This window comes from Fusarium poae, chromosome 3, assembly GCF_019609905.1.
Source record: "Fusarium poae strain DAOMC 252244 chromosome 3, whole genome shotgun sequence".
Classification (NCBI taxonomy): domain Eukaryota; kingdom Fungi; phylum Ascomycota; class Sordariomycetes; order Hypocreales; family Nectriaceae; genus Fusarium; species Fusarium poae.
In genome coordinates this window covers 2,872,520-2,898,114 of record NC_058401.1, presented here as the reverse complement: position 1 = coordinate 2,898,114, position 25,595 = coordinate 2,872,520, and the positions used below count along the sequence as shown (strand labels likewise).

Sequence of the window (25,595 nt, the reverse complement as noted above, 5' to 3'; positions counted from 1 at the left end):
GGGATAGGGGATGGGGAAAGATGCTCGTGATTAAGAGAACGATCAAGATGATAGAGACGATATGATGATTGTCAAAATCGTGTTTCTGTATGATGATGATTTTCTTCTCAGTGATGTTGTTGTGCGGAGGAAAAAGCAGTGGAGGAGGAGGGGAGTGTAGAGAGAGAAAAGGTGGGTGGAGCAGGCAGACCAAGAGATCACAACAACAAACGGGCCTAGTGAACCAGAAAAAACTGGTAGAAGGGTCTCCGCTGATAGGAGATGAGCATGTGCAGGACTTTGTCCCTTGTTATGCAATTTCTACAGGGGAATATTCGAGTTCCAGGACAGAACGGGGGCGTTTACTGATATTGCTACGGGCACTGGCACACTGATTGTCCCCCCTCCTACTGCTTGGCCTCGCTTTTTGAAATAACATCACGCGTACAGACTTGTAAGTCACTGGCAAGAAAACAACGCGTCTCGAGGACGAGAACGTGACGAAATGTAGAAGTACTAGATCAGACGGGGTGAGGTGTCTACCATCTGATACCATTGCCTTGTTATTATGTTTGGTAACCCACGTGAACAGAACATCACTCGATAACTACAGTAACAGAAAGAATATTGCTTGTTAGATATTGTGCATAGTATAGGGATACATCCTGTATAGTATTTTGCAAGTGATGCAATATCCATCAAGCTACATTGTAGTCACAGTTGGTGGAGCCTAGACGTTGGACGTTGAAATAAAGCACCCACCCACCAGGAAAAAAGAAAAGAGCCTCCATTCCCCACGTTTAGTTGAAATACTAACGGTACGACACAGTTAAGTCCCCTGTGATGCGTAAAAACATGACATGGTTACTCGCGAGGGTGTACGAGGTATGATTTGCAACAGCAACAACTCAAGCGAGAAAAGCATTTCTACAATCACTATTTCTATTTCCTCATCTTGCTATTCTTCTAGTAATGCAATATTATAGAGGGAACAGTAGCTGTAAGTAGTGTATCTCCATTTGTTTTGTCCGTGTCTTCTATCTCGCTCCCACACCAACTTCGCCGCCATCCTCAACGGCAATCCACAAAAGATCCTAATTGATCCCAAAATAACTGCATAATATACCTATTGTCGGCCGCTTTCTGTTGAGGTTCGTTTTGGCGGACTCGAATTACCGTCGCTAATGCTGGGTTAGACTTTTGTCTTGGGCAAACTTTGCGCGACGGTTTGGAGCCGTTGAAACGCTTCGTATTCGGACAGCGCCACTGAATAGAGCCGATAAAGAGATAGGGATGTTATTCGCGTACGTTGTTATGTCGTATCATAGATTGTGAACGTTGTTGGCTGACTCGATCAAATAGGGGTTACCGCTGAAGTCCTCCATCAGCACCAATGTTGACGATGCGAAAAGGAAAGAAAGTCCACAGCAACAGTATCATGAAGAGAGACAAGGTGGAATTGGGTGAGAGAGAAGAATTGGATTGTCTACGATGATTAGAAGCCGTGGGTTTGTTCTTGTTCGGTGGGCGTGTCTTACTGAACACACCCGGCCAACACCCTTCTTCCTTTGTCTGAACATTTACGAACACCCACTTCCTCTGAACAGTACTTCAGAACACTTTACTAACACTCTTTTCTTCCTAGATTTTACTCCTCGCCAAAACAAAACCGACACCGAACGCTCCAACAAAGACAGGCAGCTTAAAGATTAAATAGAGTTGAAATTTTCATATGCCAAAAGACTTGGCTTTTCGATAACTGACATCGCTGTTCGCTTCGTGGTATCTAAAAGCACCCTTGCCGCTCCCATACTCGAGCTCAATCTCGAGTCCATTAAGGCCGTTATTCCATCCAAAAAAAAGGCGAATGTCCCTTCCCAAGACGCCCCAAGTATGTTGTCCCTTTTCTGCTTTCCCTTTTCGTTTCCATTCATTCCCTAACCATGACTAGAGAGCCCTGCTCATAGCGCCAAACCAGTCCCGTCCTTTGTCCATCGATACACTGCTAGAAGCTCTCTTCGCCGTTGCTGTTGCTCCCCAAGATCTTCGGGTACACGACCTCGAACTTGAGCAAGAGCGCTACGCATAACCTTGCTGAATTTCCGCTGTGAGCCTGTTAGTTACTGCAATGAAGCTCGTGTTATTGAAACAAGAAAAACAAAATACTAACCTGATATTCTGTACTCAGAGTCACTACACATGCTTCGTGAGCCCGCACGATTGTCTCGCATGCCTTTGCCACGCTCGGCGATGCCTCCGATTGGAGCTTGTCCGCGATAAGCAGTAATAAGAACGATCCTTGAAGGAGATAGATACCGAAAAAGAACGGCATGAATTCCAGACCAGGGTCGAATTCAAGTATCAAGTTGATGGCTTCAGCTGCCGCAACAGCATGGCTTGTTGATGTAATGAACCCCTGCGAAGAAATCCATAGGTCTTCATCATCCAGCAGGTTAATAGGATCCCACTTCCCAGAGAGAAGGATATGCAGCACGTGCATAACATGGGTCCCATAAGCAATAACGATACGAGTCTGGATGTTGCTCTCTGTAAGCCGGTTTGACGTATTGGTATGGACCGAGTGGACTGATGGTGTGTTGGCCTCAGGTATCCCGTTGCCCTCATTTGTAACGTCGGGTCTCTCCTCAGCCTGTCGAGGCAAATTTTTACGCTCGAAAGATTGTAAACTCTGCTCATATATCTCAAGGTGTCGCGTAATCTCGGCCGTCTGAGCGTTCCACTCATGACCCTGACGGAAGGAGGTACCAAAGCGAGGGTGGTTCTTTGCGTGATGTAGGTCGACGATCTCGCCCAAGATGGTCATCAGAGGCAGAAAATAGCCGAAGATGCTATGGCCACGACACTCGTACTGAGGACCATGCGCCTGTGGATGCCCAGTCCTGTACCCCTCTGGGCTCGTTCCTAGAAGATTAGGATCTGTAGTTGAGTTTGAGTTGTTGAGAAACTCGCCGCTCTGCCAATACGCATCGTCCATGGGCTGTAATAGACCCTGGCATTCAATGTCAAGGAGGAATAGGGGGCGGTTATAGCAGAGCGCAAGATGTCTGTCGACAATATAAAGAAGCCACCATATCCGGCGTCGCTCCTCACGCTCCTCCTCGCCTACGTATCCGTTGCCGCTGATGCCGCCTTCAGCATCCTCGGCGGTGTCAGTGTCCATAGCTTCTTGAGCTGCAGGTGACGGTCCAGGAGGAAGCTCGCGGCCCAGTTTCAACTCACGAGCAAGACCCCAAGCAGCAGTCCACCATCGCATACTCGCTCCCTTGTATTCGCTGGCAGAAACAACAACTGCCAAATGAATATATGTGATCACATCGTCCAGGCTTCCCGCTGCGCCGAAAGGCCCCGACTCGCCACTGGTGGCTTCCATGCTGATTGATCCAGGCATGGCCACACCGAGACCGCCAAGAGCGACACCATCAGCTACAGGACTGGGCGCATCACTTGGTGCTGTGTGGATGAGAGGTCGGAGGAGGTAGACTGTAAGCTCCAGAAGCTTCTGACACGTCTTGGCACGCGCTGAAGGTGTACTGGCGAGGAAAGGGGCGTCACTTGTCTGTGCAGCAACCCATAGCATACTTGCCAAGAGGGCTGGTTGACATGGTCTCGGCCTTGTCTGGTCCAGGAAATATCGTTTTCGAAGGACGAAACCCAAGACATAGGGTGACATTGGGTGCATTTGCGCTGAGGAGGAGGACGCAAAGTAGAGATCGACCAGATCGCAAGCAAGAGGGATCGGAATTATGTTGTTGAGATATGGAATTATTGGTTCCAGCACGGGATACCGCAATTTCGAGTTGTTGAAGTTAGGGGGAGGGGCCTGTGTTTGATATTGACCTGGTGGTGAAGCCATAGAGATGCCCCATCCGGGAGATGTTCCCTTACCCATAGCGTACCCCAGCGGGCTGTTTCCCATACGGAAAGCAGAGCTGTTGCTGAAATTGGGAGGGCTCTGAGCCTGCATTGAATACGAGAATTCGGCGTAACCGGGCATGTTGCCTCGTCCGTTAGGAGCGTAGGACTGACCGTTCAGCACAGGACCTTCTAAGCCCTGTGAGTCATACGTATGCGGCATGTTACTGAAGCCGTTCAAATCAAGACCGCCGTTGTTTTCCATGTGTTCGCCATCCAAAGAAGGCCGGCCAAGATGGGATTGTTCGCTTATGTTGCCAAGATGATCGAGGCCCTCAAGGCCTTGGGTATGTCGCATCACGTCGTCGCCTGGATCCCGGCTCGATTTGCTGCTCGTACTCGGATGTCGTTCGTTCGATTGTTGCTCTAGTCCCATATTCGAAGAGTCGAGTCCTTTGCTGCTGGTCTGGCCGTTCTCGGATAGAGAATCGTCGATGGTTTGGCCTGTGGTACCTGCTGCAGCCTGAGCCGCAGCCTGTTGAGCTAGTTCTTTTCTCGATGCTTTCCCTCTCTTTTTCCTTTCGCGAATGTACTCGCACCCCAGGCCGAATTCTACAGAAGTCAGAAACACAACATTGACGTCCAGACCTCAAAACCTACCAATACAGTGTGCGCAGGGGTGCTGGCCGTCGCATTTTGTTCGAAGCTGATTGCACTGGTCGCAGGCTCGACTGATTCGTCTCCTAATTGGCCCTGAAGTGCTAGAGCTACGCGGGTGAACTCCATAAGGATGTTGCCGATTCTTTACTTGAGTGCCGGCCCTCTCATAGTGGCCGTTGGAAAGGGGCACAGCCTGTGAGAGTGGTTGAATTGGATACTGATGGCTCTGGAGCGAGTCTAGGCCGCCGTTTTGCATTGTGCCTTGCTGAACGTTCCCATCAGGTGAGATATTGGATGAAGTGGCGGTTTGGTAGGGAGAGAAACGTTGAAGTGGATTAGACAACATCTTGTAGGTACTCAGGCTCTACCGCAGAGTGTGCAGAAGCTTTGAGTATAACAAGATAATTGTGGACTGAGGCAGCTGGGATCGAATTGTGGTAAGCTATTCCCCTCTCTTGGAGATGACGGGGACAGCTCCTCTGATAAACATGGTCAGATTAGCTTACTGCAGGCAGAACTCAAATCAGTTTATGGGGAAGTGCTTGATATAAGTAAACAGGGGTATGAGTCTGATGACGGCTGCAGGCGGGTTGCAGAGGCATCGGAACAGAGCAAGATCAACGCGTGTTACTATCAGGGGGGGCAAATTTCTCGGGGAGCGGGGACCGCTGAGGGATTGACAAGGCATCTGACACCTTTGCATTATAGGGAGTGATGAGCACAGGGTTTCGAGGGTAGTGCCTTGTTCGTATAGAGGGTAGGGTGTCCCCGTGTAAGAAGTGTGTAGACACTTGGCAGGGAGAGTGCAGACGGAGTCGAGAAGACGGTAACAGAGTCGACGTGAAGGAGCCAAAAGAAACCATCCATACTTACGGGACCCTTGCTGTTGGAGCTCTAGCTGGCGTCAAGGCACCGGCTAAATAGCTAATTGCCAGATTCGTTTCGATTTGCGGTTATATTGAGTACACTTCCTAATCTATCCTGGTGCTCAATGAAGAGTGCAGTGTATCAAGGAAAGATCGTCTTGCTTTGCTGCAATGGATTTGGTAGAATGAGTATAAAAGAGGCAAGAATGAATAGGACGAATACTTTGAGTCTTGATTCGTTGCCTTGAGCTCGTTTTAAAAAGACCCAAGTCGAATCATGTCAGACCAGAATATTTACTGACTGACTGAATGACTGATAAGTGGATCCTGGGGAAAACTGTCGAGTGAATCTGGGTTTATGGTATAAAACTCAGGATCATGAGAGTCGAATTTCAAATTTTGAGATCAAGAAAGCGGGCACAAAGATCTGGAAGATGTAGTATGGGTATGTTGGAAATCTTGACTACCAACAAAGTCCAATTAAGAAAAAAAATTGACGGTACAAAAAGGAAGGTCAAGGAAAATGGGCGTTCTGTTTTTCTGGAGAAAGCAAACCCCATCCACAGGTACATAACTGTACTAACTACTCGTGACTGAAAAGTCGGGCTAGGACCGAGTTCGACAAGAATGGGGAAGCGGCTTTGCTTAGACCCATCATGCCCCCAAGAAGCTACCGCATGCCAAATGGTTCGCTTAGTACTCCGTACGGAGAAGTGAAAGCCTAGTTTAAGTTAGTTAGCAGCGAGGTCCCGCCGAAGGTGGGTTGATGAACAGATGTGGAGAGGTGTAAGAGGTGGAGGATTTGTGCCATGGGGTGCTGGGCAACTGGGGTTCTCTGGTGCCACTTACCCTGCTACTCTACCGTACCTTGTCGGTAGCTTGTTCCGAAAAGAATTAATGACAGTCATAGTCATAATAGTCAAGCTGGGGCGTCCATGTTCGAGACATGTTCTTTTGTTTTCAATCGGGCCAAAGCTAACGAACCATGCCAACCAGCGAGTGGTTCTAGCCAGACAAACGAACAAAATGCGGAATGAACCTGGGGAAATTGTCATGAAAGATGGGACTCGACTCGACCAAATGGTCAAGTCGAGTAGAGAAGGTGGCAGCCACCCCCAGGATCTCATCTTATTAACCCATCCATCAATTGAAGGGATGATTGGCACAGTGCTGTTCTGGGCAAAGAGCTGTAGTGCAATCTACCATGCTTTGGTAGGTGCTGACGTTCGAACAACCGTTCATTGCCTTTGTTGGAAATTGGTGATGTTATTGATGAGCCTGTCTTTGACTCAATTCTGTCATGGAGTCTCTGGAGGGGGTGTCGAGGGTCGTTGGATCTGGTGGCGTCAACCGCGTGGCCGCCAATCCTGAGGCTCATGGAGGTTCGGCCTTAGCCTAACCGAGGCTTGACGTTGCGAGTCGAAAATGAGAAGCTTTGATGGACGGCAAATCAGAACGGCAGCAGTACTGTCTGTGCAGCATCATAGTTGGTACTAGCAGGACCAACGTTTGAGAATCAGATCAGACAAGCCAAGCTTCATACTGTAGCTTACTTGACTCGAATGAACGGCACGGCGAAGGAGGAGGATGAAGGATCGTCGGGGCTTCGTTTCCAGGGCCTGCGATCCGTTCCGCAAGCGGGTAACTATAACAGAAAGAATACCTATGTAGAATCATGGGTCTGCTGTAGACGCACCGCTCTGTACTGCATTGCACGGCATCCTGCATCCACTAAGTGGATGTAGCGAGGAACGGGTGGTGTGGATAGAGGAAGGGAGGAAGAAAGAAAGTCTTGGGACTTTCCTATTGTTGTCAATTCCCCGGATTTTCGTGGTCCAGACACTAGGTAAGTCAGGATTGACTAAGATGTTGACCTCCCACCCCTGCGCGCCTGTCTGTCTGTGTGCGCGCGCCATGTGCCACGCCACGCCATGTCATGTAATGTAATGTGTGTGATGAAAAAGTGTGGATATGAATATGAATGTGAGTGTGAATGTAAATGTAAATGCAAATGCAAATGCAAATGCAATCATGGTCAAGCCACGATGGAGTCTTGGAGAAACCAACCAACAATAAGTAGTACACTTGCTTTTGCATAACGGGCAATCGTAGCGAACCCCAGGTGATTAATTAACGATGCGCCTTCCTTAACGGTTGTTAGTTTAGGTTCTTGGGGGCTCGTTCTCCCCCAATCTTCAAGATCGAGCCCAATCCAACAGTAGGTAGTCTACACTTTTATTTGCTGCATGAGCTTAACTCAATCAGCTCCAAGTCCCGGGGCATGTACGTACCTCTTTTTTGATCAACTTTAATTTATCTTGTTGAAATGAAATAACCCTCTCGGTCCCTCGAATTTCCAGTTTTTGGAACCAGGTTCTTGAAGAGATTACGTTGGCCCATCACGTCTCAACTATCGGTGTTTCCCATATTCGCCCTTATTTCCCAGATATTCTTTCGTCTGTGTAACCATCATCTACCCAATGCTGGACCTGGATTACCTATATTGCTCGTAGCCTGTAGTTATTCCGGCATTTGTGGCCGCATTTGCGCACCAATCGTATTCCTCAAAGCCCTGTCACAACCTGCACCGGAAGCGCGGATTAGACTTGGCCTAGGAATGCACAGTATGCCACCCCAGGCTCCATCATAATTCTGGCTGTAATAGGTTTATTTTGTACTAACTACTACTACTAACACGGCCAGAATCATGACAGGGTTTGATTCTGGCCGCGACATGAACGGCCGCTTTCCCAGGCTATCGTTCCCGATCCCTAACTCTGTACCCTGTCTTCTGTGCGCCCTATGTATTAGACCCTACGATGTAATTTACTTGATTCTGCAGTGGAGAGTAAAATACTCCCTCCATCTTGATCTCCAATTGCCCGAGGGTAAATCTCACAACTCTTTGACTCATATCACTCAGACTCAGATTCGGATTCTATGTACTCCCCCTCATGACGTCCACTACCGGAATGGCTTGCTGTGGCGCCGACAGTGAAACGGGCTCCCGGCCCGATTCCCCCACACTCGTCCCATCCACGCTTCCATGCAGCTCCCCCTGCTCTTTGAGTCGAGATGATGACCTGACGGTTACAAAGACTGTCAGTTTCCTCCACCGAAACTTTCATTGACACCATCTTTGATGCTCAATCTCATATTGTCGTCCCTAGTTCCCGGATACCACGTGGAACTTCTTACCCCGACTTTCATGTCAGTTGGAAGCTTGAATATGGAAGCATTTCACCGTGTGACATCCTCCTTCTTCCTTCATCCTTCATTCAACAACATAGCAGTGTCTCATATAACAACCAATTTACCTGTAACCGCCTGAATCTCAGGTCGATAAATGCGGAGAATCCAGCTGAATTACGGAGAGCTGAGCCGGATATCTTGCATCCTTGTATTACCACTGCCTTACTTGAACTCTATTGTACCCCAACCACATGAAGCCAAGATTATACAGTAAAATCGATCCAATATGTACCACTGGAACCAAACTGTACCGTTCTGACAACTAGCCCCGAGACCCTCTAGGTCTCTGGAATGTCTTAACCGAGCCGCTATTCATTTATCTATCACTATCTAAAATATGAGAAATCGAAGTTTCTAAACCCCTTAATCTAAACCTGGTAGCCATCCACCTCGGGATAATGACGCCCCTAATCCGTCCAGCGCGGCTATCTGATCGTTGGCGTCGGCTTGCATACTAGCGTTCCCGTCTGCGTTGGTGTTGAGTGTGTCTTGGTTGCCGCTATCGACAAACATGAAGACGGAGTTATCCTGTCCGTTGTTGGCCATCTGCCAGGCCTCAAAGCTCTGATGCCACCTTGCACTGTCGTTCAAGAACCATTCCTGGCCATCCATCCTCATCGCCCGGTTAGACGTTGGAGGGTTGCTGACAGGCGGAACGCCTGTGCCGGCGCTTGATATGCTGTTACGGTTTATGGGCGCGAATGCCGGCTGGTAAGATGGCATCGATGATGTAACAGGGACAGAACCCCATCCACCCGCAGACTCGGAACCAAAGCCCCCATTGCCTGTATTCATAGGCATACCCTGTTGTTGAGCAAGAATATTGTTCGGTAAAGGAGACCTTGCCATCATAGTTCCCGTCACAGATCGTTGAGGCTGGTGCTGTGGTGGTGGTTGCTGTTGAAGTTGCTGCATTGGTCGGACCAATTGGGCTCGACTATATTGAGGAAATGGGCTGTATTCACCCATTGGCTTCAATCCCAGGCCACCATCGGAAAGGGGCGAAGCACCCGCTTGTGAATGAGGCGACGGGACGTCAGAAGTACTGTATGTCCCGTACTTTTCGTCGGCCCGATGAAGAACGAAGGCGGCATCCTCAGGTAGTTCGCAGTTCCATTTGCGAGAAAGAACACTCAGGATGCTGAGAGTTCTCCTGGCACAGAGCCAGTCCTCAGCGATCTCTTCGAGATGCTTCACTCCATGGGTAATATCCCTTCGAGCAGTCTTTTCAGGAAGGTTTAGTAGATGGATTGTACAAGCACTATGCACCATATACACTGCAATATTGCAAATCTGCCGCAGATTCCAGAGTTTCTTGTAGAGCCGTAACAGTTTTGAGATGGCACCAGCATTTGCTGTACAGATGCGACGGGGCGAGACATGGGGCGGGAGAGGTGAAGTGGTGGGCGAGTATTTCAAGAAGGGCCGGAAGAGGTGTATGTATTGTAAGTGGAAGAACATGCTATGAGAGGTCAGTCATTTGCGGGACGTCGGCGCCAATATACTTACTGCATGAGAAGTACGTTAGGTAACTGGCCATCCTTGGGCTCAAATTCCTTGGGAATTTCTTTTCGCCATTCCTCCAGACGGCGATGCAGTTCGCTTAGCTTCTTGAGTTCCACAGCTTTCCCACTAGATCTGCCGATGTTGCTTGGGTGATAGAAGAAGGCCAATAAGTCGCTACTAATCTCGGAAAGTTTTGACATTTGGAGAGCAATGGCGCGCGTTCGTGCCGGCTGCTTGGACGATTGATCAAATCCATTGTCTGTGTAGGGTGACCACGTTTCTGCGTCCTCATCAGGGAATACATCAAATTTGGAGACGTTGAACGAGCTCTTGGGTATCTGAGGAAGTCGGCCCAGGTAGTTCGACCAGCACTTGTCGAAAAGATAGCATCCCCAGAAAGTAATCCGTCTGGAATCAATCTCATAATCACTCATTCTTTCTTTATCCAGCTGGCCCACGTCCAGGTTGAGGCCAATGTCTTCGGCCATGCGAAAACTCATACCGCTGTAAACCCACCCTTTGGCTTCGCGGGCACATCCAGCTTCTCTTACCGACATAAGGGCTAGTGCTTGAACAGTGACTAAACGAGGTTTCTCGTATTCGTCATTTTCAACAATCAGTCGTTTTGCCTCGGCGAAAAAGTGGTCACCTTTTGTCCTGCTATCTCCAGGAACACCGTGGGCACCAGCTACACTTGTAAAATGGCAACCCAATGCGAGCATAGCATTGACCAAGAGAGAGGAGCAATATGCAGTACCCCGTCCTATACCAGCTTTGCCCTTTAAGAAATCTTGAAAAAATAGTTTCTTTGATAGTGTGGTGAAATAAGGGTAGTGCCAATTGAAGTACATGTTGATTAGATGAGTGATGAGCTGGGAGTCTTGAGTGACACGAGTCCAGGATGTGATAGGGTCTTCTCCAGTGGTATAGTCCTCCAGACTTGGCTCAAAATCTCCCTCGTGAATCGGATCACTAAGATAAATGAGATGGGAGGTGCCTCCGATGAAGCGAACATTGCCATTTTCGAGTCGGAGTTCGCCCATCTTACGAGCTAGATCTCTTTCGCCCTGCACAGGTTGATCGGTAGTATAATTTTCATTGGATTGATCATAGTCATCGGAATCTTCTTTGGCTGAAGGTGCTGCCAATTGCGGTGTTTGTCGCTGCTGCTGCTGCTGTTGTTGGTTGATAATATCTTCAGCAACAGCATCGAGACTATTGCAGGTGCGGATTCTCTGAACAATGCTTGATACGTCCTCCTCCTCGGCATTCAAGATGGCCTCGATTAAAATTTGCAATGTCGAGTTGCGGGCTTTCATGCTGTCAACTTTTTCACGGTAAACGCCTTTTCGGCGATGATCTGAGTTGGGATCATAGAGGCACTCAGTTCCGTATACACTCGAGCATGCAGCACAGCTAGGAATAGCACCATCACATTTTGATTTGCGTTTTCGACATGCTATGCATGCTGTGCTCACACATCGTCTTTTCTGGCTGGCAGAGTCAGCACCTCTGCGTGGCTTTTTGCGCGTTGCGCTTGGGGTTGATGCCGACAGTCCGGTGTGCACCGTAGTTTCTGGGTGCGGCTCTTCCATGGTAATGCTGAGTGGGCAAGTTGTGAGGATGGCGGTGTACGTAATCAAGTAAAAGGCAAAAGTCAGAATAAAAGACCCAATCCTGAAGATGAACACTCCGTGATATGATATGACACGATTGAGTACTCAATCCGCTGATTAGGCCCACCAAGCAAACCGTATGGGACTGAATCGTGCTTGAGACTGATGAAGAACAGACTTGGCTTGAGCTAAGCGAAAATCAGTCCTTGGTGGGTGGTCGAATAGACACAGCAGTGGTTCGATAGTGAGAAATTAGAGAAGGTCCAAGAGTTGCAGCACAAACTTATAGTCCCTCATATGCTTATTTCATCCTGACTTTGGACATCTGTTAATCAGTCATGGTTGGTAGGTGGAGAAAGGCGAAGATGTTTTGTCTGCCGGGTTAGTTGACAGGTCCTCGAAGTGAAAGTCGAAGACAATTCGAGGGTACCGACTAATAAGTGAGGTGGTTTAGAATATTGTCGATACAATGCGATGCGACTTGGAGTGAAAGAGGATAATGAGAAGCAGAGGACAAGACAAGGTGTGAGGTAAGGTAAGGTGAGGTGAGGTGATATGAGGTAGTCGCTCAACCAAAAGCCGAGCGCGATGTATATGTAAATGCAATTGGTCACAAAACCTCTGTCTCAACTTGCAACGTTGGTCAAGAGTTCCTTCTTCAAGCAACTTTAATCCCTATTGCAGGTGGAACGGCAGGAACGACCAAGGTAAGGTAATTAAGCAATGAGAAGGAAGACCTGACGTGCGTGGAACAGGAACTGTGGAGGCAGGAAACCAAAGACATGTGGATGGGTCCCGCCTTCCTTTGCGCTCGGCGACTCAGAAAAAGGCGTTATGTAAGTCTGAGCCACCACTTTATTCCAGCTTCGTCTCCGGTTTAGCCTCGATATTCGTCTATGTCAAGGGAATGAAGTGAGTTAAAATATGGAACGCTTAGTATGTTTTCATAATCAATTGATCTGTTCACTACCGGCGGTCACAAGAAAGTTGGTAAAGCTCAACACAACAGATTCGACATCTGCTCGGTTCTCCGCTCGAGATCTACAACCAGGCTAGATCACCCGCAGACGGGACGAGTGGCCCGGGGCCCCAGGCCTCTGATAACGACCAAACAAACCGGGTATCCTGTTCTGATAAGCTCTTCAGATTGTCCTCAGATTGGCCAACAACAGCATATCAAAAGGGTCAAGGATCCCTCTTGGCTATGGTTTGAGCTGCAACCTTATCCGTGTGTGTGGTACCGAAGGGACTCGTCTGTGCTTGTGGCGCTTAGAAATTCTCGTCATTCTGTCTGTTTGGTTCATATTGCATGGCTTACTCCAATCTATCAACAGTAGTGATCTGAACCTTATCAGGCTGGCACGCCTGAAGCTTCCCAACCTTGAAGACCTTATAGTTGGACAGACGGTTTAGCTGTCGATAATGCTCTTATCAGTGTGCCGTTATTATGGACATGCTTTTCTCGAACTTGAGGTTGGGGTATTCTACGACATTCAGCAAGCGATAAATTCTCCGTAAGCACATTGGTTAAGTCGTTTCATGTCTGCTTACGAATAACTAAATTAGACTTTTGTATAGAGCCAGCCACCAACAAGGCAACAAATCGAGACCATTTGTTTAAGACTGTGGTTGATGGCCGTAAACCTGGAGTTACCTGCATTCAAATCAATTTCAGCTCGGTGAGAGAATCAAATATCAGTCCTCTGGAAGAACCAATCTGTTCTGTTTGACTTTGATGGATCATAAGCAAAGCTTAAGGTTCTACGATGAACTACTGCTGTTCCAGACTCTAAGTGTCACCAACACCAATGCACAAATTGACAGAGGGCTCGTGTCGGTTTGGGAAACTGCCTCCATATCAAGTAAAATAGTATACAATCCACTTCATATGGCAGTTTAACAGTGGTGTTACATACAAGGTACATCCGGCTGTCTACCGTATACTCTAAAAGGTGGTATATTACACAGGCACGCCATCTGCCCTGCCAAAACTTTCCCCGGACATCATCCTGGCATCAAAATTCACTATACCTACATGATTGCTTTTTGTTTAACCTCGTCCCAAGTACCAGTTGTGAGCCAATTGGTTGGTCAGGTAACTGAAGGGTGTTGGTACCTCGGCCATTCCCTTTCGTGCCACGGGGTGGCGGAGGTAAACTGCAGCGCAGATATTGGGGTTGACCTCGAGATATCGAGGAATGAAAGCGAAGGCGGACATAAATGGGCGAGGGCGCCAGGGAGTGACGTAAGGTTTCGAGTGGTCGATGGGGTTCTCAGCGTCGTTCTTGAGAATGTAGACAAGTTTGCGAATCTCCTCGTTGGTGAGATCATTAGTGGCCAGAATATTCATAGCCCGATCCCGATCTTCCTTATTTGTGATGCCTTCCAGGCCTTTCTCGAGGACTTGGTTCTTGAACTCTGAGCGTTTGATTTGCGCCTCCTTCTTTTTCACAGCCTTATCATCAGCTGAGGACTCGGCCTCGGCCGATGTCTCCGCAGGAGTTGGGTCAGCCTTGCGGAAAGCTTCCACGGTATCGAGCTTCTTGATCTGAGATTGGATCTGATTGAGGAGTTCATTTGCGTCAAGCTCACGGCCTTCGCGGAGAGACAGCAAACGCTGAGCAGTATCTCGGAATAACCGCAGATCCTTCTTCTGCTTAGCCGATAGCTGCCTCATGTCGCCCTTCAGAATCTCTCGGGCTGTTAAGCGGAGATTCTTGATGCGATGCAACTGCACCTCTCGCTCGACACGTTTGAGCGAGCCTTTCCCAAGCTTTGCTTCGGCGGCTTCGGCAGCTTCAGCCGCTTCTCCTTCCTTGGCGGCTACAGCCTCCAGGATCTTTGAACGCTTCTTGAGACCTTGTTGTCTGACCGCCTCCTCTTGCTTATCAAGCATCTCCTTGTCGTAACTTTCCTGTATCGAGTTGGGCTTCTTTTGCTCTCCAGTTCCGTACAAGACCTTCTCAATATCAACCTGGAACATATCGCCAGGGTTCAATGCATATGACGGGTGAACCATCTACCAATGTCAGAACGGCATTCCAAACGAACTTTTAACATGACAAACCTTTTTGCCGTTGACCTTGACCGCACCGTGGATGATGAATTGACGAGCTTGTCGTACACTACTGGCGAACATAGCGCGGAACACTGCCGTGTCCAATCTTCGCTCCAGGGGCGCAAAAGTCATTTGCATATAGGGTGTCATATCCTTGAAGTGCTCGGACAACATCTCGTTCACATCGCCGAAACCACGGCTTCGCTGAGCTGGATGGGAGGTAGGGCGGACTGCATCGCTGCCCTTGGGAACTCGGGAGTAGGACTCAGCAGTCACATTGGATGTCGACAAGCCTGAACCACGACCAGCAGCTTGCTCAGCGCCATCATTGGCGGCAAGATACTGAGGAGGAAGATCTACAGCGGATAGAAGTCGTCGTGAAAACAGCCGCACCCACTTCTTCTCAGAAACATGCTCGCCGTGGTAACCTCGAGTTTTGGACTTGGCTGCCCACTTCTGCTGGAAGAAAGTCGCTCGGCCTTTGACTGGTGGCTCGCGGCCGGTCGCACGGGCAATATTAAACAAGTTATACTTGTTCCATGATTGCCTGAGTTTCTACATCGTGTGTCGGTTAGCTGGGGAAAATTCGTCTGGGGGGTTCGACCTATCGGAAGCAGGTCAATGGAGAGGACACAAGCTTACCGGCCTGGTTAGACTGTAATATTTCGTAGGCCGACGCATATTGACAGATTGAGGCCCACGGTGCTGGGATCTGGCTCGTCGTGGTTATGCTGTTAGAGCCAAATTTTTGGCTTCAATTCAGCCGCCCACCGGATTATCGCGGCTCCGGTCATGGAGGTTCAAAATGCAATCATCAAGCTGACATAATCGTTTTTACACAAAATAGTGGGGCTCATTGGGGAGACGCGATTCAATTAAACACGACGCGTCGCTAACCTGGAGACACCCCTGGAGATTTGATTCAGTCCCACCCTCAACACTATCATTTTGACAATTCTTCAGCAACAACATCTTCCCTGGTATAGCACTTGCTATACATAGGTACTTTTCAGCATGTTGTCAGCATCCTCCCCTATCAATTTTCCCCATTCTCCTCCGACGGCGAAACGTTCTAAACCCCACGATCATGGCCCTCCCAAACCCAAACCTCAAGGACCATTCCTTGTCGAGGACGACGACTCCGATTCCGATGATAGCGAAGAGCCTGCAGAGCCCACCCGTACAAAGAAGCGCCTCAGAACCGAAGATTCACGAGGAGAGTCTTCAAACGCAACAGAGCAAGATGAGTGCACAGTTGTTGACCTTGTCAATTCTGAGCCAAACAACATCGCTCCCGATACACAAATTCAAGAGCCTGTTCGCCTCAGCCATAGACCAATTTTCTCAAACTCCATTTTTGGCAGCTTTGTACCACAGACTTTCACAGCAAAAACTTGCGACGGCAAAATTAAAACAATTAAGGATCGCAAGATATCCTCGGCACCCACATATGAGGAAATGGCTGCAGCTCGATCAAAAACGAAAGAGGGACGAGCAAAGCGAAGCTTTTACGGTATTGACATTCACAAGTTGATGGATGCTGCAACTGCCGAGCTCAAAAATAAAGAAAAAGCCCCAAGAGAGCACAATGTCCCAGTACGATCGATCGAGCCCCAGGTCCCCGGAGGTAAAAGGCCTAAGCGAACTCTGTTGTGGACAGAAAAGTACAGAGCTCGCAACTTCATGGATTTGTGTGGCGATGATGCTACCAACCGGTTGGTTTTACGGTGGTTAAAGAAGTGGGATCCTGTGGTATTTCCGGGAGAATCGAAGTCACAACCGGCTGTTGCACGACGACCGGGCGCCAAACATCAAGAAGAGGAGGAGAGGCCTCACAGAAAGATTCTTATGCTTACAGGGCCGCCGGGATTAGGAAAGACCACGTTGGCACATGTTTGTGCTAGACAAGCAGGGTACGACGTTATGGAGATCAACGCCAGTGACGACCGAAGTCGTGATGTTGTCAAGAACCGTATTCGTACAAGCTTGGGAACAGAAAGCGTGAAGACAGTCAGCAACCGTAAAGATGGTGATGGGCCGCCAAAATTGGCGAAACCAGCTTGCGTTATTGTAGACGAAGTGGATGGTGTAGTCTCGGGCTCAGGGGGCTCAGGTGAAGGTGGCTTTGTCAAGGCACTAATAGACCTGGTGCTTTTGGACCAAAAGAACGATCCAGGCAATGCATCTTCAAATAACTATGGAACCAAGAAAAAAAAGAAGGGCGACGACTTCAGACTCTTGCGCCCACTAATTCTGATTTGCAACGACGTATATGCTCCGGCACTTCGACCACTTCGGCATTCAAACTTGGCAGAAATCATTCATGTTGGCAAGCCCACCATGGAGTCCGTTGTTGCACGACTAAAAGCGGTCTTTGAGAAGGAAGGCATTCCTTGTGACAAAGACGCTGCTCGAAAGCTGTGTGAAGCAGCTTGGGGCATGACAAGCGGTATCGATGCAAAACGGGGAGCTGAAAGCACAGTGGAAGGCGATCTTCGTGGTGTTATGGTAGTTGGCGAATGGGTCGCTGGGCGTTTTAGAGCATCAACATTGAATGGTACAGCCCGCCTGACTCGGCAATGGCTGGAGCAGAATGTGCTACAGGACCTAACCAGTGGAGCTGGCGGTGCTCGAGGTCTGGGTCGCGGAGGCGTCAAAGACATCGTTTCCAGACTTTTTCAGGAAGGGGGTGGCTTTCCGAAGAGAGCCATGGACTTTTCAAAATCGAAAACACAGCATGAACAGCCGCAGGCCGAGCTCGGCTTTGGAGAGTTCCAGAAGAAACATGCCATGGAAGGACTGCAACAAATGATCGACACAAGCGGCGAAATCAGCCATATCATGACTGAGGTGTTTGCCGAATATCCCAATCGTGACTTCAACGATGATCTCTACCTCACCAAACCCAATCAGGCATACGAATGGATGCACTTCCACGATATGTGCCAATCTCGTCTGTATGCCAGTCAAGAATGGGAGCTGGCACAATATCTCAGCCAACCTGTATTAGCATGCCATCATTTGTTCGCATCTCCTAAACGATATCTCCCCAGTATGGGTTACGATCGACGTTGGGGAGGCGATGCGGAAGACGACGGTCCTCCGTTACCTTTTTCTGGCCCTCGCGCCGACTACCAAGCTCACGAAGCAGAACGTCAGAACAGGGCTCAACTTCAGGCAATACAGGCTCAGCTCCCACCCACGTTGATGCGTTCGTTCCGGAGTGCCGAAGAGGTCTCTGCAGAACTTCTACCGTACTTGGCGCGCATCGTGTCTCCGGACGTCAAGCCTGTAGTTGTGGGTGGGAGTCAAGGTTCCACAGCCAGTGTGCGCAAAGAAACCGAGCGTGCTATGGTCAAGCGCGCCGCTGAAGTCCTTGCTGAAGTTGGTATTGAATTGCAGAAAGGAAGGATTGAAAGTGATTCGCCGGTAAATCGAACACCGCAATACGTGTACCGCATGGAACCGTAAGTTAACATGTACATCTACAAAATGCTCGCGACTGACTTTCGTACAGGGACCTTGATGTGCTGGCCACATTCGAGACAGGTGCAGCACTACTCCTACCCTCTGCAGCACCTACGCGCTATGCTGTTCGCCAAGTACTCGACCAGGAATTGAAACGGACGCTGATAGAGCGAGAGGCCCTTGCTCGGCAGGCTCGCTTCCAAGCTGGCAGCACTCTTGGTCACGTTGAGATGATGAATACGGACAAACTCGTGAATGAGAAGAAGCTTGCGCTCGCAGTTCGAGAGGATTCTACGCTCATTAAGCGTGATTTCTTTGGCCGGATTATCGAGGCGCGGCCACTTGCTGAAATCACTGGAAATACCCCACAACAAAAAGCGCAGCAAGACGAACAGGAGCGTAAGGTGTGGGTTACATATCATGAAGGATTGAATAATGCTGTGAGGAAGCCAATGTCCCTGCAAGAGTTCTCTAGAGGTCTATAAAAAGGGTTGTTGAAGAGTAATGAATTGGATTCTGGTGCATAGCGTAGTTAATCTTATCAAGATTTTTGTTTATATATAATTCAACGCTTCTAATCAATAATTCCGTGTGCTCCCGAGACTAACTCCACATTACACGAACAATTCCCAGGAATTTCTTGAGCCCGTTTTGGCTCTTCTACAGCTTAGCCTTAGGGGCATCCTGATTAGGTCCGGCCTTGGGTCTCTGCGCAGGCACAGCCAGAGGGTCGTAGACAGTGGATGACAGGTTGTCCGAAGGCACAGCAGAGTGCTGGAACAGACTTCGAAGATCGAGCATGCCAGGATGCAGATCCTCAATCTTGTTTGCGCCGATGAGTCGCATATTCATCTCAAGTTCGTCCTTGAGAAGCTGCATAGCACGGACGACACCAGCCTCACCGTACGTGCTCATGGCATAAAGGAAAGGTCGTCCAATACCAACACCGCGGGCACCGAGGCAGAGCGCTTTTAGAATATCAGTTCCACGCCGGATACCGCCGTCGATGAAGATCTCAATCTTGTTTTCAAGACCACGCTCACGGAGAATAGGCATAGTTTCGGCGAGAACTTCAATAGCAGATCGCGCAAACTCAAGCTGTCGGCCACCATGGTTAGACAGTACGACACCCTGGCAGCCGTAGTCAATAGCCTTAAGAACATCTTCAACGCGTTGGACACCCTTGAGAATGATTGGCATGGAGGTGATGCTCTGAAACCAGGCGATATCCTTCCAGCTCAGAGCAGGGTCAATAAAAGTCGAAATGGCTCGCGCAGCGCCCTGACTGTTGTCTGTATCTTGACCTTCCTGGACATGAGAGCCGGGGTCAGTGAACTTGGATCGCATATCCTTCTCACGTCGACCAAGCTGTGGCGCATCGACTGTGATAAAAAGACCCTTGCAGCCACGCTTCTCAGCATGCTGGACAATCTTCTTGGTGATGGCGCGGTCCTTGTTAACGTATAGCTGTAGCCACTGAACCTGGTCGCCGGCTTTGGCGTCCACGATCTCGTCGAATGAACAGGACGCAAGAGTGGGAATCATCTGGATGACGTTGTGCTTGGCTGCGGCGCGGGTAAGCACCACTTCACCCTCTGGGTTACCCAGCTTGCCTAGAGCTGTGGCTGTCACGTAAACAGGAAGATCGGTTTTTGTGCCAAGCATGGTGGTCGAGAAGTCAATGTTCTCGACATCGACAAGGATTTGAGGGCGAAACCAGATGCGGTGGAATGCGCTGTGGTTCTCGCGCATTGTCTATGAGGTGTTAGTAGATCAATTACCCTGCAAGTTGGGGCCAACATACAATCTCATCGTCAGCAGCACTTGAGTAGTATCCCCAAGCAATCTTGCTCATGACACGCCGAGCAACGGCCTCAAAGTCGAAGAGGTTGTAGCATTGCGACAAGAGAGGCTTCTGCTCCACACGCTGAAGACGTTCCTCCTCCTCGGGGTCTGCCTGTTTGGTTTCCTGCTGGACGGTACTCATGTCGACAGGGCCAAGATGTTTCGAGGCATCGAGAAACTTGTCGAGGGTGTCAGGAGGGTGGATGGGTTCGTATGCTTCAGTGGCATCTTTGCCCTGTGTTTTGTTAGATTTCGAAGCGAAGCTCAATGCGACGAATGAGACGTACAGCGTACTTGAGGATAATCTTTTGGCCTCCAGGATGCTCTGCAAAATTTGTTAGCCTCGCTTGACGTCCTCATCTTTATTGTTTTTTTTCAATAGAATGCCTTACCTGGTAGAAACTCTGTGACATCGTATGCTTTACCCTATCGCGGATTCCAAGTCAGCTAAAAGTCGGTAAGTCGCCACAGCTTATCAATGCATACATGAACAATGACCCAGCACGAATCTGCGCTGCTGTGCTCAGCAACCTCGCCGCCTTTTAACACCATCTTGACAGTTTATATGTGTTAAAGTGAAGATGTGATTGGTTTCTATTCAGTTGTGGAAAGGAAATGAGCAGCTAGTTATATCGTCGCGTTGCCTTTGGTCCGAGTATGAATGACGAAATGTGCCCTTGATCGACAGAGCGCAATTAAAGAGACGTCTATGTCTTATGGTTTGCTACTCGATGAATGAATCCGCTGAACAAGATGTTGGAGGAAACCGGTGCTTGGGTTGTAGTCTCCAAAGATGAGAAGAGAATGTATAAAATATGAGAGACGAGCGAGACATGAGAAGATGAAAAACAATGTCTTGAACGCGCCGGGGACTTGACCGGGCACCGGATAGTCAGGAAACGACGCGGAAATGGATCCGAAGACCGGCTCGGGAGAGGTCACCTCAACCTCGCGTCGTTTCTGCGGGGAAATACTCCATAAATTCTATCCAGCAGCCTCTAACAATGCCTGTATTACTTACACTTCACTACAAATAAGTCTAGCGTCTGATTCTAGTTGGGGTTTACGGTTCGGGCAATCGGGGTAATGTGGTGCGGAGACTACTGCGTAGTGCGTGTTATAAACGTCTTTTTAGCCGCGACAACAACCTCGGCAGAAAGCGTGGCGACCTTTATCTTATATCTTGTTGTCTTGACGAGTTTTGATGCTGAAGTGAAATGCTTCATATGCTGTATTCTTCAACGCAGCTCCTATAGCAGTAATTCTTTAATGTGCCATAGCTTTTCCACCTGTCATTGTCCCTTCTCTTGATATCATAGCCAGATGATTCTCAAACTCGCCTCAAGACTTCAATCCTTGCTTTTACCCTCTCAATTACTTCCATGCATTCAACCCTGCCCAGGGATCATTTTGCTGCTGCTGCTGCTGCTGCTGTTGTTGTTGCGGTGGCATAGCTGATTGAGGATAGGCGCTGTTTGGATGCGCGCTGTTAGGTTGGTTACCATAGTGGAACGTCTGCTGAGGCCCCAGTGGAGGAGGTCCAGGAGGAGGAGGTGGTGGCACAAATCCAGGCGGGACGTAGCCACCCTGTGTTTGCGGTGTCGACGATGCTCCATACCCGCCGAACGATTGAGTCTGTCCGAACGTCGTCTGGTTTGGAGGTGGTGATGCAGGTCCTCGGAAACCACCCATGTTGAACGACGTTTGGTTCGGAGGGGGCGATGTCGGTCCGGGCGTACGCCCGTATTGGCTAGGATTATACGTAGGCTGGACAAAGGTATTGATAGGAGGCGGTCCAAACGACTGGGTTGTTGTTGGTGGTGGAGAAAAGTTCTGGTATGCTTGTTGTTGAGCCTGTTGTGGTGGCGGTGAGTTTGGCTGCTGATATTGACCTTGATAGTTGGTTTGGGGATATCGAGGAGCTTGGCTCTGCTGGTACTGCGACGGGGGCGTAGGTCGGCTTTGCTGAGGTTGCGGCGATGGCTTGTTTGGGTCCATTGACATTCGATCCATGAGCTCTCTCAGTCTTCCGCGCTCCATCTCGGCCTGCGAATTTTTGTTGGAAGACCTCTCCTGTTCAATTTGGTTGAGCAGTTGAGCTCCTTCCGATCTACGGTTGTTGACGAAGCTATCAACGTTCTTCTCCAAGCTCTCCACTGTCTCGCGCATCTCCGTGTACCAGTTCTTAGCACTTTGCAGACCTGCGACAAGATCGAGAAATTCCTGGTAAGCTCGCTTATACCGGTTGATGACTGACGATCGTTGTCGCTGAATAGTCTCGTATTTGCTCTGTTCCGATTGAACTCGCTTGTCCTGCAACAGTCGGTTGAATGCGCTAGTGAGCTCCTTCATCAAAGCTGACTGCTTGTGATTCGCTTGCAAAAGTCGGTTTTGGTGAGGCCGGAACTTCTCCAATTCCTGCTCAAACAGTTGCGCTTCGTAGTTGGATATTGACTTCTTGTTGAGGATGAGAATTTGGGAGATATCATCGTTGTGAGCCTACTATCATTAGCCCGACACCTGGACTGGCCATCCCGAGTTTCACTTACCTTCTCCTTCAAATCCTTCAATACTTGATTGCGTTCCCGCTTAATAGAGTTCAGCTTCTTTAGGATGTCCTCCACCCTGTTGATCTGATCTATCACACTAGGCCCTTCGTCAAAATCGTCGTCTAAAAGATTGGGTTCCAAACCGGCAGGGCTGGTCGCATTGCTCCCTCTCGCCCGTGCCTGGGCAACAGCACGCTGAAAGAGTTGGTCAGCTTCACCCGATTTAGCGGCCCGCCGCATTTCATCGAAGTCCATTTCATTCTGTCGCAGCTTGCCTGCCAACTGGTTGTCGCTCCGCGATGCTTCATCCAAAGCCTCGCGGTAGTGGCGAATATCGCCTCGCAATGTCGTTGTCAATCTTGAGCTTGGCTGTTGCGTCCATTCGTTCTCATACTTCGAGCGCATTTTCTCACAAACGCCTTCCTCCATGTCAAGTTGTTTTGTGCTCTTATCCAGGATTGAGAGGATGGAGTCCTTTTCCGTTCTGAGTGAATCGAACAAGGTAACCGGGTTTTCTTGGTCCGAAACATCCTCACACCATTGTCGAAAGTCCTCGTCAGGTAAAATATCCTGATCAAACCCGCCTTTCAGAACTTGCAATGCACCGGGGAGCCTCAAATAATCCAGACTGGCAGCCATCTCTCCATTGGCTGTATCCACCCGCTCTGCCTCAGCTCGTACCAACTTGGCCTTCTCTTCGTCATACAGACTTGCCGACTCGGTGACGGCAAATGGTACGATCTTTGCGAATAGGTCGGGCCCGGTAATGCGCTGGATATCCTGGCCGGCATACAGCTCGCTGACAGGAATAGGCTTTGCCGCAGGTAGTTTGGCGACGGCTTCTAAGCTCGCTTCAGCAGGCACTTCTTTGTGGTAGATATAATCGTTATCCTTCAAGGCGCTCTGTAGGTGGCTTTGGACCGTGGAGAGATGTCGTTTCGTTAATTCCTGAAGAAACCCTCCACAGTCGGCACTGAGATTTGAGCTCATGGGGACTGAATTAGGAAAGCTTCTTGCGATGCGTTCTGCCTCTTTTGCCTGTGTCTCGGCGGCTTGCAATCGTCCCACAGCAATACCTTGCTTGTCCTGGTCCTCATCCGCTTGAGCTTGGTAATATTGTGCCATAGAGTTGAGAAGACTGCTTTTGATCTGGTAACGTTAGCTTGACAATACTGGATTTAATGGCGGGCCTGTTTACCTGGATCATCAACAGCCAAACTTTCTCAAATATGGCTTTAGTCACGTTCTCTTGCACCCCTTCAAGAGCTTGGCTGTACAGGTAGCCAGCCTGGGAAGCTAATTTGGCAAGTAGTGCCGGCTTCTTCTTATCGGTGACTTGCTTCTCAAGGAAGACTTCTTGGGCTTGTGCGAGCATGACGTGAATCAACGCTTTGACTGTCTCTCTGCTAAGATCCGAGGATGGCGCATGAAGAAAGTTCTCGTTGATATAAGTGAACATGCCAGCAGATGCTTGGAAGTTGTGGTATGCAGTTTTGAGGGCGGACTCCTCGCCGCGATCCTGAGCGGCGGCATGACAGGATAGAACAGCAGAGATGTTGAATATGATGGAAGCTTTTTCGAAAGCGAGTGAATACTGGGCAGTAGACTTGTGGGTAAACGCATCGAACCTAACCGTGATAAAATTAGCGAGAGTAAGCAATTGGCCGACCAGGTGCAAAGTCCCGGCCAGATATGAGCTTGAGGGTAACCAACCATGTGAAGGATATTTTGATGTGTTGTTCATCAACCGGAAATCGTAAATCGAGGAGCTCGAGTTGCCCATAGTATCGATAGAGCATGTCCCTTCCAGATGTACTATCCTTGCCGGCACCTCTCACGTCTTGTCTCAAACGATTCAAGGTAGCACATTCCTCTGCATACCGTTCGGGGTCGTCGCCGTAAGTGTCACGGATGTACCTCTTGAGAGGCTCGACCCAATCGATCTCGTTGGTTGCCTTGAGAGGCACCGAGATCATTGGAGACTGTGCCATGATGGGCAATTAACTGACGAGAGTAGGGTAGCGTATAGTCGCGATCGGGGAGGCAATTGGTCGAGGCGGTTGAGAAAACAAGGCACAGGCGGAGAGCCAAGGTATGCACCAGCTTCGTGTGGAGATGTCAGAGCTTCAAGTTGATCGGTCGCACAAATGCAGATACAGCTAGGCTAGCTAATGGTTGCGGAATATGTCGAGTAGGATGACCCCGCGGAGCAAAATGCAAATCTGACCTAGACGGTTGGGATCGATGAACGGCCGGCCACTTGCAATGCGACCCGATCTATGTATATGGTTCGACGTGCGTGGCAGCAAAAAGAGAAGAGGCGGGTCGGGTCGTGTCGTAGGGGATGAGTTGGGGGCGGTAGCGGGGGACCTGGACGAAGCTGCGAAGCCAGTCAAGAGCTAGAAGGTCTGTACCTAAGAGTCAAATACGCCTGCGGGAGATGCAGCTAGGTAGGCTGCGCTGTACTGCTGGCAGGGAAGGTCGATGTGTTGTGCTACCTCGAGAGACACGAGGAGTTATTGTAGAGAAGACACCGCAACCGGTAACGACTCGTCCCGTAACTAGTTGTTGTAAAGGATGAACAGGGACAAGCAGTCAAGGTGAGTTGAAGGCTCAAGGTTGAGGTTGAAGTCGACGTCGACGTCGTTGGAGAGCGGGGTCTGCCAGGCCCAGTTGGCGTACGGCGGTGACGAAATGGTTCCAGGGGGCCACGAAGCGCGGTAAATTAGGTCCCCTAGGTCACTGGGCAGGTACAGTTTAACATCTAACACTTTGTGACTGCATGCGGTTGAGAGCAAATGAAAACAGCGCAACTCATTTTTGATGCAGACAAGAGACTCGTTATGAATACGGACAGGCCAAATAAACCGGACGGTTTTAAAAATCGAAGCTAATCCTCTGAACACGGAAAGAGTCACCTTCT

At 49.3% G+C, this 25,595-nt stretch overlaps 6 protein-coding genes across 6 annotated transcripts; 1 reads left to right on the top strand and 5 right to left on the bottom strand.

Annotated features, from left to right (window-relative positions):
- Window positions 1-1,940: 1,940 nt before the first annotated feature.
- On the bottom strand, window positions 1,941-4,858 carry FPOAC1_008357 (uncharacterized protein; the record flags this gene model as incomplete). The annotated part of the gene is made up of 3 exons (XM_044852801.1): window positions 1,941-2,084; window positions 2,150-4,464; window positions 4,513-4,858. 3 exons carry the CDS (start codon window positions 4,856-4,858, stop codon window positions 1,941-1,943), a joined length of 2,805 nt encoding a protein of 934 aa, XP_044705471.1.
- Window positions 4,859-8,993: 4,135 nt separating this feature from the next.
- NIT4 (Nitrogen assimilation transcription factor nit-4) lies at window positions 8,994-11,731 on the bottom strand (the record flags this gene model as incomplete). Its single annotated transcript, XM_044852800.1, has 2 exons — window positions 8,994-10,092; window positions 10,140-11,731. 2 exons carry the CDS (start codon window positions 11,729-11,731, stop codon window positions 8,994-8,996), a joined length of 2,691 nt encoding a protein of 896 aa, XP_044705470.1.
- A 2,071-nt stretch (window positions 11,732-13,802) lies between these two features.
- FPOAC1_008355 (uncharacterized protein) lies at window positions 13,803-15,491 on the bottom strand (the record flags this gene model as incomplete). Its single annotated transcript, XM_044852799.1, has 3 exons — window positions 13,803-14,771; window positions 14,820-15,365; window positions 15,453-15,491. The coding sequence occupies 3 exons, from the start codon at window positions 15,489-15,491 to the stop codon at window positions 13,803-13,805; spliced, it is 1,554 nt and encodes a 517-aa protein (XP_044705469.1).
- Window positions 15,492-15,824: 333 nt separating this feature from the next.
- On the top strand, window positions 15,825-18,763 carry FPOAC1_008354 (uncharacterized protein; the record flags this gene model as incomplete). Its single annotated transcript, XM_044852798.1, has 2 exons — window positions 15,825-18,277; window positions 18,328-18,763. The coding sequence occupies 2 exons, from the start codon at window positions 15,825-15,827 to the stop codon at window positions 18,761-18,763; spliced, it is 2,889 nt and encodes a 962-aa protein (XP_044705468.1).
- Window positions 18,764-18,938: 175 nt separating this feature from the next.
- Window positions 18,939-20,675, bottom strand: CYB2 (Cytochrome b2, mitochondrial precursor; the record flags this gene model as incomplete). The annotated part of the gene is made up of 5 exons (XM_044852797.1): window positions 18,939-20,033; window positions 20,083-20,358; window positions 20,411-20,448; window positions 20,516-20,549; window positions 20,610-20,675. 5 exons carry the CDS (start codon window positions 20,673-20,675, stop codon window positions 18,939-18,941), a joined length of 1,509 nt encoding a protein of 502 aa, XP_044705467.1.
- An 822-nt stretch (window positions 20,676-21,497) lies between these two features.
- BRO1 (bck1-like resistance to osmotic shock) lies at window positions 21,498-24,663 on the bottom strand (the record flags this gene model as incomplete). The annotated part of the gene is made up of 4 exons (XM_044852796.1): window positions 21,498-22,622; window positions 22,673-23,821; window positions 23,871-24,300; window positions 24,386-24,663. The coding sequence occupies 4 exons, from the start codon at window positions 24,661-24,663 to the stop codon at window positions 21,498-21,500; spliced, it is 2,982 nt and encodes a 993-aa protein (XP_044705466.1).
- Window positions 24,664-25,595: the final 932 nt, after the last annotated feature.